Source organism: Cyrtonyx montezumae, unplaced genomic scaffold, assembly GCF_038088225.1.
Source record: "Cyrtonyx montezumae isolate F1298 unplaced genomic scaffold, pur_monq_1.0 scaffold_11, whole genome shotgun sequence".
In the NCBI taxonomy this organism is placed as follows: Eukaryota; Metazoa; Chordata; class Aves; order Galliformes; family Odontophoridae; genus Cyrtonyx; species Cyrtonyx montezumae.
This window is the reverse complement of record NW_027071837.1, coordinates 1,091,138-1,101,989: the sequence shown is the minus strand read 5'-3', so window position 1 is coordinate 1,101,989 and position 10,852 is coordinate 1,091,138. Positions and strand designations below refer to the sequence as shown.

The 10,852-nt window shown below is 53.2% G+C and overlaps 1 protein-coding gene across 4 annotated transcripts in view; it reads right to left on the bottom strand.

Annotated features, from left to right (window-relative positions):
- Positions 1-613: 613 nt before the first annotated feature.
- EDA (ectodysplasin A) overlaps positions 614-10,852 on the bottom strand; it is a 47,713-nt gene continuing 37,474 nt past the window's right edge. Inside the window, exons 3-8 of one of the 4 annotated variants that reach the window (XM_065729214.1) lie at positions 8,618-8,647; positions 6,683-6,862; positions 6,170-6,204; positions 5,792-5,843; positions 3,818-3,948; positions 614-1,927 (exon numbers count right to left, since the gene is read on the bottom strand). In XM_065729214.1, coding sequence (XP_065585286.1) covers positions 1,676-1,927; positions 3,818-3,948; positions 5,792-5,843; positions 6,170-6,204; positions 6,683-6,862; positions 8,618-8,647 — 680 coding nt within the window. In that variant the 3' untranslated portion in view covers positions 614-1,675. The remainder of the gene's footprint in view (positions 1,928-3,817; positions 3,949-5,791; positions 5,844-6,169; positions 6,205-6,682; positions 6,863-8,617; positions 8,648-10,852) is intronic. The other 3 variants (XM_065729215.1, XM_065729216.1, XM_065729217.1) reach the window with 3 other exon arrangements.

The window sequence follows — 10,852 nt, the reverse complement described above, 5'->3', positions numbered from 1 at the left end:
TAGCAGGCAATTTTTCATGCAGTTATTTTACAAACTGCACGCCTCCTGTGAATAGCGAGGCTGAAGCCAAAGCTGGGTGCCCCCAAGAAATATTTATCTCCCAATAACTGCAATACTTGGCAAGTGAGATCAGTCGCCACGGCCGCGGAAAGCAGCGGAGCCACGAGCGCCGCGGGCACAGCAGTGTGCAGTGCTGGGACGCCGGCTCACGCCGCAGGTGACCGCTGCTGGGGGAGCCCTGGCCACGTTTCCATAGGGGCTGAAATCTCACTGCCCTCTCTGCTTAGAGGAGCGTGCTCGGAAGAAGAAAGCCGGGTGCTGGAGGATGGAAGCAGGCGTGCAGCACGGCGCGTCGGCCTCCTCCTCAGCTCCAGCACAACTTACAGCTTCAGATCTCGCCACCAGCTGAGGGGAGGTGATGGGAGAGAGTTGCTCAAGAAGCCAAAAGAAACAATAGCGTCCTAGCTCCACGATTAGTCACCAGAAATCGAGTTAGGACTAGACCCAGCAGGGCTCGCAGCAAAGAAAAGCGGTGACTTCATGCTAGACCAGGCTTTTCAAACACACATTTTTGCTAGCGACTCCATCACTGCTCATTGGAGCATTTTAGGTAGGAGGGTGCCAAAAGGGACGGGGGGTGGGGAGGAGGGATGAAAACCACATCTAAGAGCAGGGCAGTTGCTATTAAAACAGAAAAAATAATTTCCTGTTTGAATATTTTATTCTTAAACATGACAAACTTCTTCAGTGTGTTTTCACAAGTACTTGTGTCTGCTCTGCGTGGCTCTGGGAAGCCTGTAGAAAAATGTTCTGGTTTGCAAAATATTAATTAAAAAGACACATTAAAAAAAAAAAACCCTAAAAAACAGAAAGCCCAACCCCAAACAAGAACCACACCACCGACAGCTGTGACAGCAGCAGTGGGTGATGGCAGCCCCCACCAGGGCAGCACACAGCCCCGGGGTAACGGCAGGAGCTGGAAGTAGCAGAGGCTCTGGAATCAGAATCGTCTTTATCTTTGGGACTTAGTGATTTCTGGAATGCAGAGGCAGTTCTCCATGTGCTAAGCCTGCTCTGTTAAGCATCCACCTTCCCCTCCACAGCACTGCTCCCGCAGCCTGCTTCCCAGCTCTGTCTGAGGCACTTCGCTCTCCTTTCTCCCACTCCTGAGGATGAATGTAAACACCACTGACTCTCATCCACCTCCACTCGCGCCACGCACCGCTCCAGTTAGAACTGAGAAGGCAGGAATCCAGAAACCCCACTCCTTGCTCTCATCAGCGGGCAGGAGCAGGAGCGCCGGGCGGGGGTCCCTCCTGCTCCTGCCTGGGATGATGCTCGTGCTAGTGCAACATAAAAGCAGAGACCCACATCACTCCCAACAAACCTCACGTGAAGATCACAGAGCAGAATATCAGTGCAGTAATACTTGAAATACTGAGACAAGGCAGACACAACAGCCTTTCCTCCTCACCACGCTTTTTCAGCTAGCTTTTTGATCCAAGTCTCCGTGCAAGTCACAGAAGACATTGTGCTTCCTGCATTCACATATAGGAATAAATAGCTCTGGATCAGTTTTCTTTATGGCCGGATTACAGAACCCCCTGAAATACTGATAGGCTTATGAACAGCAGCACGGTGCAGTTCTGAGTATCCTCGGGTGTGCCAAGTTCATCTAGGACGCTGGCGCGTCTCCTAGGCGGATGGCCCCGAAGAAAGTTGTGTGCTTGCTCATGTTGATGGAGATGTCAGCGTGGACCATTTTCACAGCAATCTTCTGCCTGGCTTTGAGGAGGCAGACCCCGGCTGTGTAGCAGGTATTGAAGTTGGTCTTGCCGGTCTCAATACTCCGAGTGCATTGCAAAAAGGGTTTTTCATCCACCACCACCTCATAGCTGGCAAAATCTGTGAAGTTTATGTAGTATACCTGATGTGAAGCAGGAAGAAGAAAGACTGTCAGGCAGCGTGTTTGCGAAGCAGGAACAAGCCCACGTTCCTCTCGGTGCGTACGTGTGTTCCCTCTGCCCACAATCCTCTCCTCATTCCCCAGCCCCCCACGTTCATGGGAGGCTGACTTGTCCGAAAGACCCTCAAACCAACCAGACATAAGGAAACTATTTCACTTCATCCTCATAACAGCATGCAAATGCCTGCGAATCCAAGCATCAATATGGCTGAGCTAGGAGTCCTCATGCCACACCCTGCTATTGTAGGAAACGTACAAACCTGTGCAGGCCTACTTACAACAATGTGAGAACAAATCTATCTGCCACAAACAGCTTTTCATCCAACAAACAAACAGAAGTTGTTAACTGAAGTCCTCTTGCACTTACCTGGCAAGTCCTGCCTTCTGGGTCCCATGAGCCTCCTTTAGTGTTGACATCAACAATGCCCTAAGATGTACTGGGAGCTGCCTTCTTTGTAACTGGACTTGAGGTGCTCTCAAAGGCATAAGCTGTTACAGGGAAGACACTGTCCCAACCTCCACAGCTTGGAAGCAAGTGACCTTACAGTATCTGTACTGATTTAACTCTTAGATCTGGTGACTAAGTCCCCAGGACTGTGCAGCTTGCTGTAACTTAACCATCTCCCACGCACTGATTCTGAAGAACTCCAGGATGCCTGAGAAAGGCCTGCACAGAGAGAAGTCCATCCCAGGGAGCTGCTTCTTCCTGATAGAAGGAAACTACTCAGTTTGGATGCGTCTGCTAGGTCTTCTTAGCCTGCACTGTGTGACCACAGAAGCCAAACGAGGCTGAGTGCCCTTTTTCCTTGACCGACCACAAATGACAACAGCTTTTAGCATGAAGCACTTGGGAAACTATTTACACTTTGGCTCAGGCAGAGTTATTTTCCCTGTTGCCATCCAAAGTGGGCACGCAATCCCTCCTGTGGAAGAGCCCTGTCTATGCTGACACCCACAGCCCATCCTGCCTGCCATCGACCCAGTGGGGCTGCCCACTGAATGAGGGCAAACTGTGAGCAGGGGTGCTGAAATCTGTGCCAGAACCTGGACAGCTTTCCAGTCCACGGGTGTCCGGACACCCTGGCTGCTGTGGAAGGGCAGAACGTTCACGCTCCATGTCAGAGACTTGCAAGAAACCAGCAGCACCGCATGCAACGACAGTGCACCTCCTGTGTTTGGTTTGGTTGGTTTATTTTTTTAAACACGGGAAAATTATGGAAATTGTGTCTTAATTAGCTGTATCCTAAATCCCAATGCGACCAATGGTGACTTTGTTCAGCCCTTCCTCCATAAGCAGCTCTGCACGCCCGTCAGCAGGCACTGAGCACCACAACGATCTGCTGGTGCACAGCATCAGTGTGGAGCTGCACACACAGTGTGGAGGCAACACAGCACCAGCTGGGCTGCAGTGCAGCCAAGCCACCTGGGCTGGCAGCCCTAAGCTTACAAAGAGCCACGGGTCGCTCAAGCATCACAAGTTGTGAGGGTTTTGGCACGGCATCCCTCGTAAAGCACAGAGCCCAGCTTCCTGCTGGGGCTCTTTTCTGCAATAAGGTTTAGACTTGCGGGTGAGTGACTGCACAGACAATGTGGAGGGGAAAAAAGAAAAGGCATCGGTGGCACATGGGGTTTGCTTGGGCTCCTGTGCACGTGTAAGCGGTCTCTCGCAGCTGGTGCCGTGTGACTTCCAAACTCTAACTTCTACCTCTGACACGCAGCTCCTAGAGCACGAAGTGGTTAAAAGTACATACAAGTTCTTGGCATTTGCTAGTTGTCTGGAGCCCTCTCGTGGTTCATGCAAGGCTTCCATTGGAACACAAGAATAGGAGTTAGGCCTAGGACCGTACTCACTTCTACCTGACTATAGATGAAGTATGTGCCGTCCACCAGTACCTCCAGCTCCCCACTGCGGGCATGCAGCTTAAACACCTTGGGGTTCATAGTGATGCGAGACCAGTCATTGAGGACTCCACCTGAAAGATCTCAGTATGAGAAAACGGCAGTCACTCAGTACCCGTCAGAATGAGAAGCGCGGGAGCACACAAATACAGTCACATTGCAGCGATTCACATCTCCACCCACTCACTTTTGGTTAAGAGTAATTCTCATCCTTGAAAAGCAGTGCACAGCCCTTCGTACCCAGGGCTGGGTGCAGACCGACTTGTCTTCTGACACAGCCAAGGTGAGGCCATATTGTACCTGAGTGCTTCTCAGCCCCGATAAAACGTCCTCATCAAAACTGAGTGCCACCATCCTTGCTGCACAGCGAGGATGCTCCGGCACACGGACACCGGCGCCAGCATTTCCAAAGTATTTGCTGTGTTTGCTAAACTAGGGTGAGAGCTGCGATCCCTGCCCTGATGGGAACAGGACTAAACACAGCAAACCTGCCTGCAATGGCACCACGTCCCAGTGCATGAACCCTGCTGGGATCCTCAGCACAGCTGGGGGTTTGTAGATCCACCACCCACTCCTTTGTCACCGGGACCAATGGGATAACTGACAGCATCAGCAGACGCACCCAAGGACACGCTCTGCTACGTGCTGAGGACAGCTTGCAGTCTGCAGGTTGTACCAAATGCAATCCTTCCCCTCCCAGCCTTCATCTGCCGTTCTGCTCCCTGCCCCCAGCTGCGAGCCAGCCAGGCTGTGCTTTCTGCTCTCTGTCAGCTGGACAGCATTAATGCTGCAGTGCCCGAGGAAGGCAGGCTCAGCTCAGCAGATTGTTCCTGAGCAGCAGGGAAGGACAGTTACAGGGTAATTCCCACTCTTAGAGAGCAGTGTACGCTCTGTAAACATAGAAGGGTCCCATTAATAATGGAATAATTGCTTTTTGAATGTAAGAACTACAGCATCTTTTCCCCCATGCTGTTGTTAGAAACAGCAGATTTCCTTTTTGCTGCCGGGAGCTTTCCCCCACCCTGCTACAGTGAACACATTCAGCTTGAAGAACACTCCCCTAAGTGTGAGAAATGTCAGCTCCCACAGCTCACGCTTGGTGAGAGACAAACCAAGCCTTCCTACAGGAGCCCCCACTGGCCCACACATGGGGCAGCAGCTGGTGAACCTGTTCCTGCAGCCCTGTCCCGTTCCTGCAGCCCTGCCCCAGTGCTCCCCAGGTCTGGGCAGAGGACAAAGCAGCTCCTCTCCAGCACAGCGAGATATCACCAGCAGAGAGGCAGCAGCTAATGAATGAGACCCAGCTGTTGGCAAAGGGAGCGTGAGCAGAAATCAGAGACGAGTTTGGGGAGGAAGGAAGAGAGCAAAGAAGTGGATGTGAGATGGCTTGGCAGGACTTGGGGTGGGGATGGATGGTAGGGGATGCTCAGGGGCTGCACGCTGTGTGCCTGCAGCACGGCAAGGCAGGAGCTGGTGGCTGTGCATCTCTGTGTCCTTACAGCTCCCACTACAGCTGTGCTTTCCCTTGATAATTAATGGGGAAAATGGAGAAAAACACAGGCTACTGGGGCTGAGGTGGGTAAAGGATACACTGCAGGCTTAGAATAGGAAAAAAAAAAACAGACTAGGAAAGGATGCTGCCAGCCAGGGGACTTGGGAAAACAGATGATTTTACATGTGGGAGGAGGTCAAGGGGAAGTGAGATCCAGCAGAGCAAAACTACTGGGAGATGCATGGAGACAAAGTGGGGATGAGCCTGACTGCAGGAGAAATGGAAGGATGCTGAGCAGTGGGCTCCTCTGTAGGGTTTGGGCAAAGAGAACTGGTCTGTCATGGTCAGCCAGCAGTGATCCATGCCACAGGGAGGTCTGAGCCCCAGGGGCTGCAGGATGGGCCCAGTAAGTACCAATAGCATAAGATCCTTACCATTCTTCACTTGGATGGCTGAGCCTTGGCCTTGAAGGTGGACCACAGCTGGCTGCAAATAAGATTACAGGGATTAAAAGTTGGTCAGGAGCACCGTGTCATTTTACAGTGACAGGACATAGCTCCACAGCTCTGAGATCTTTCCATGAACACAAAAGAGCGGAGCAGCTGAGAACAGGATCAGCACTGCACACAGAGGGAGAAGCCCAAGCCAGATTAACACAGCCTGCCTCTAAGCAATGGCAACTGTCAGCTCAGCAGGTTCTTCTGGGGTAGCTACAACTTAGCACACACAGGGAGGGTGGGATTTATGCGTTAGTAAACACGGCAGATAACATTAGTTGACAAAGTTGGTAACTGGAAAGGAGGCCAACCAACCTGGGTGTCTCGGGAGCCGGCCTTGTCCGTGGCACCTGCAAAATGCAATTTCACACCGTTGCAGAGTAAGCCTGAAAGAGCTGCAGTAACTGTTCCCTTAGAGAAACCTTCTCTTAGCCCATAATAAGCACGAAGGACAACAGGAGGACGCTGGCAGCTGTATGGGGTACAGAAAGCACTGAAACAAGGACAGGCCTCATCCTGCTCTTTTCCTGCCTTAATCCTGCACTTCTGCCCAGCATTATCGAAGCATCCCCGCCTCATTCAAATGGCAGCACTCTGCTCCTGACTGCAAAATCCATTTGCTGCCCTCACGCTCCATGCTGAAACCTGAGAGCCAAAGCTCTATGAGAGAGGAGATGCTCGTAAGGATCTCGTGCTGCTGCTGGCCTGTGCTCGGCAGCTTCTGAGACAGAGGCTGAGGTCAGCTAAGCTTCCCTTTGAGAGCTGTGTGAGCTGTGGGGTGACGGCCCTGGTCTCTCTGAAGAAGCATTTGCTAATATGAGTGCTCACCTGAGGGGCCCTGCAGCCCTGGGGGCCCCTGAGGGCCGGGTGGGCCCGGAGGGCCGGGGGGTCCCATCACAGTGGTCCCGGGAATCCCGGGGATGCCGGGAATGCCAGGGGGGCCCTGGGGCCCAGGGGGGCCTGGCGGTCCTTGGGGACCATTGGGCCCTGGAGGACCAGCCTTCTTACCTGGAAAACACAAGGCCAAGCGTTAGAACACAGCATCATTCAGGTTGGAAGAGCCCTCTCAGATCCACAACCCCACCCTACCCACCCCACCCTGCCCATCATCAGTTCCTCAGTGCTGCATCCCAGAACACCTCTGGGGGAAACCACTGCTGCTGTGTCAGTGCATCACCACAGGTCACCACCTGCAGTGTAATTACACCCACACGAGCAACACCCCCCCCCAGGACCACCCAAGGGATGGAGCATCCACCCCAGGGACACGGCTGGGGCTTCTGATGGAAAACAGCTGCAACCTTTCCCACCTGCTCTGTGCAGATACTTGATGCGTTCAGCGTGACCATCCCATTGCAGCACTCTGACCCAGCACCACGGCCACTCAGCACTGCATCCTGGGCTGGGGGTCTGCCCCACAGGGCAGGTTGGACCCGCAGCATGGGAGCACAGCCTGAGCAGCCAGCACACAGCTGACCCAAGAGGGGTCTGCAGGGGAAGCCTGACCTGTGAATTCCTGCTTTTCCAGACCCCCCGAGAGAAATTATGGTCTTGTGGTGTAGTTTTTAAAGCGCAATCGCATCGCCACTTTTATGCCAAAGAGCTCTGATCACAAGACAAAGTTGTTCCATCAGCTGCTGCAGCAAAGTCTGCTGGAGCACAGAATCACAGTTTTCAAGACAACAGCAACAGAAGGATGGGAACTGAAGATCACTGGAAGGTTTCTGAAGCAATCCTCCACCTTGGGATGGCAACAGCTCTTGGAAATGAGCAGCTCGAGTCCCAGCCCTCCCTATCCCCCCCACAGCACAGAGCAAATTCCTCTCCTTCAACACAGACAACCCCGAGGAAGGCTCACAAATGGGACCAGCAATCCGGACTGGTTTCAGAGCGTCTCAGAGTGGGGCAGAGCTGCTGGTGGAGGCCCTGCTCCGAGGAGCCACACGCACTGCACAGCCAGCGTGTGCTTCCCCTAATTGCCATTTGACAAACAATAAGCTCTAACTCCAAAAAAAAACCCCCGAAAATAAATAACAAAAAATGTGACAACACCATAACACGAAAATATTTTATGCAGCACTACAGCTGTATGTAATACAGAGCTGCAAGATCCCTCAGCTGCTCCGGGACTGCACGGATACTGCAGTCATCGTTTGCTATTAGCTCAGCTGACTGAGCTGAGCAGGGTTTAGGGTTTCGGAGTTTTGCTAGGACAAACTTTCCCAACATAAAACGTGATGCTGCTCTGGAGCACAAACAACAGCCCGAGTTTCTGAGCCATTGGGCCAACCCACGCTCAGCATGGAAATAGAACACAGTACTTCTGTGTTTGGTGCATAACCAGAAGCTGCAGAGCATATCCAGAGCGAACCTCAGGGCCTGAAGTAGGCACCAAACTGCAGTAGGACCCATTGCAGAGCAGAGGGCAGCTGGAGCTGCAGGGAGCAGGCAGCTCGCCACAGCAGCACAGCTGTCTGTTATGGGAACTGCTTCTATACAATGCGATTAATTTCCCTTTGCTTTTCAAGAAGACTTCAGGAAATGTCTCCAGCCCCACAGAGCTGCTGGGGGATGCAGCTGTGCCATGGCAATGCTGGAGGCACAGAGGGCAGCCCCAGCGTGCTGCATGTGCCCACTGCTGGGACGCGAATGCTGCACCGGTTTTCCCATTCACGATGGCTGAAGAACTCAGAGCTGGAGTGCTAATAACACACGCGCACCAAGGGGTAACCAAAGTAAAATTAAATCAGAAATCAAACTTACCCTTTTTCTTATTTTTAACTGAACTCGGACCTACGAAGAAAAAAAGCAGAACAAGAAATCCAATGAGATTCAGCCATCATTTTATCTTAACAAAGCCCCGCTGCCACCCATAGCACTCAGTAAGAGGGCTCTCTCCAGTGCTGGAACAAAACTGGCAACAGAAGCAGCCAAGGCTGAGAGCCCCTGCTCTGAGCAGGATGCTCTGTGCACAGCCCCTCTTGCTCCCAGCCCGGCTGCAGCACTGCCCGACTTCTGCACACGGATGTGCTGCATGTCTCTGCTGTGGCTGCCGATGCAATAGGGCACATCGAGCTTTGAGCCTCGACACAATCCCTGTAACGTGGAACCCCATGCACAGCTCAGCTGCTGGGAGGTTGTGCACAGCCCCACTGCCTTGCTGGCACAGCCTGGGGAGGACAGGTTGGGAACAGAACCCAGCTCAGCTCCTGGCTGAAAGTGGGGACCCCAGTGCTTGCGAGCCCAAAACCAACCCCCAAACCAACCCACCAGAAGCAGAGGTTCATACAGAGCTGCTCACTGCAACAACGGGAGTGCGGCCGCCCTGGCAAGGAGCAGAAACATTCCTAGAGAGGCTGAGAAAGGGCACGGCTTCACGAAGCACTGCTTCCCCCCAAACTAACGATGGATGAGAGCGAGACCCCCAGGAGCGTGCCTGCAGAACCCCCAGAGCCCACGCACACGGCAGGGCTCCCCCTGGCACGCACCTGTGCAGCCCCATAACGCACTGCCCAGTGCCCATCAGGAACCACACGGGATTACCTGACTTATTACCTGCTTTTTATGTGTATGCTTATAGGTATGCCCTCCACTCAGCCCAGCACAGAGCTGCCAGGCACCACACCTGGAGGCCGCACCGTCACACCGTGCTCAGGGAAAGCAAATGCTGCAGGGGACATCACCCAGCACACAAAGCAGGGCAGGCAGGAGAGGGAGCGCCGTGCATGGGTCTCTTCAGACCTCAGAGTCACGAGAGTTTATTTCATGTTATATATATCACACCATTAGCGCTATAACCAGAGTGAAAGTACAAATAGCTGCGGCGAGCCAAACACATTGGGGATGGATGGAACCAATTAGCTTCAAAGATGAATGGGAGGAATGAGAACCACATGCGATGTGGATGTTCGCAGTCTATATTACAACACACGCATCTGTTCCAGGCACGGCAGAGAGAGATGTTACGGCTGTGCAAAGTGAATCTTTTGACAAACACAAAAATACTTCTGACACGAAAAAAGCACAATATCATTAGCCCTGGGAGCTTCTGAGCCTATGGGGGTTTGCATCTGTTCGTCTCCCAACACGGAGGGATGGATTAATTGCATGGAGAGCCATGGGGTTCGTGGGATGCACCGGCAGACAGAGCTTTGCTCGGCCGTGCTCAGAGCTCATCTGATAGCTCTAAACTGACTCTGAAGCAGGAATGGTCTCTCACTGAGTCAGGGAAGCAGAGTTCCACCCCAATATCTGCTGTGCATTCCCTCCCACAGCGACACACGTTGACCCAAGCACTTATGTGCAGAGAAACTGAACAGAATCCTTTCTGCTGTACTTCCCGAGGCCATACCCAGCACTCAGACAGCACAGCCCCTGCATGCTGCACACACACTGCCCTCTGTGCACCTGCTAACGGGGGGAGCAGGCTGCAGGACCCCTCCTCCCTCAATCCACAAACAGCACACACACACACACACGGAATGAAGACTGCTGCTGCATGGCAGAGCTCCTCCGTACGGAGGGGAGTTTAAATAAGAATGTTTCCACAGATGGCAGCCGAGCTGGAAACAAGGCTATTCTGAACCTCCAGGAGGAGCAGCACGGGTCTGGAGGGGTCTGCTGGCTCAGTGTGAGCCCTCAGCCCCATAGGGCACTGCCAGAAAGGCTCAACAATTCATCAGCCCTTTTGGAGACACTTTCCCTCCGGGCACTGCAAGCTCGAGGCAGGCTGCTAACCTGGCTCAAAGCCCCAACGCTGACTACCTGAGCTGCTTCTACCACTCATCATCTCCTTCGTGATCCCCAGCCCAAACACGACCCACACTGTGCAGAGGGTTGGCACAGTGGGGCAAGCATGGGAGGGGGGCTAGGGCGGCACCTAGAGCTTCTTCCAGCCGAATCCCCGCAGCCACTTCCCACGGCCAAGGGAGGGATTTGCTGCAGGTAGAGCACTGCTGTGCAGGGCAGCACCTGTGGCCATGCAGAGGGCACTGCACA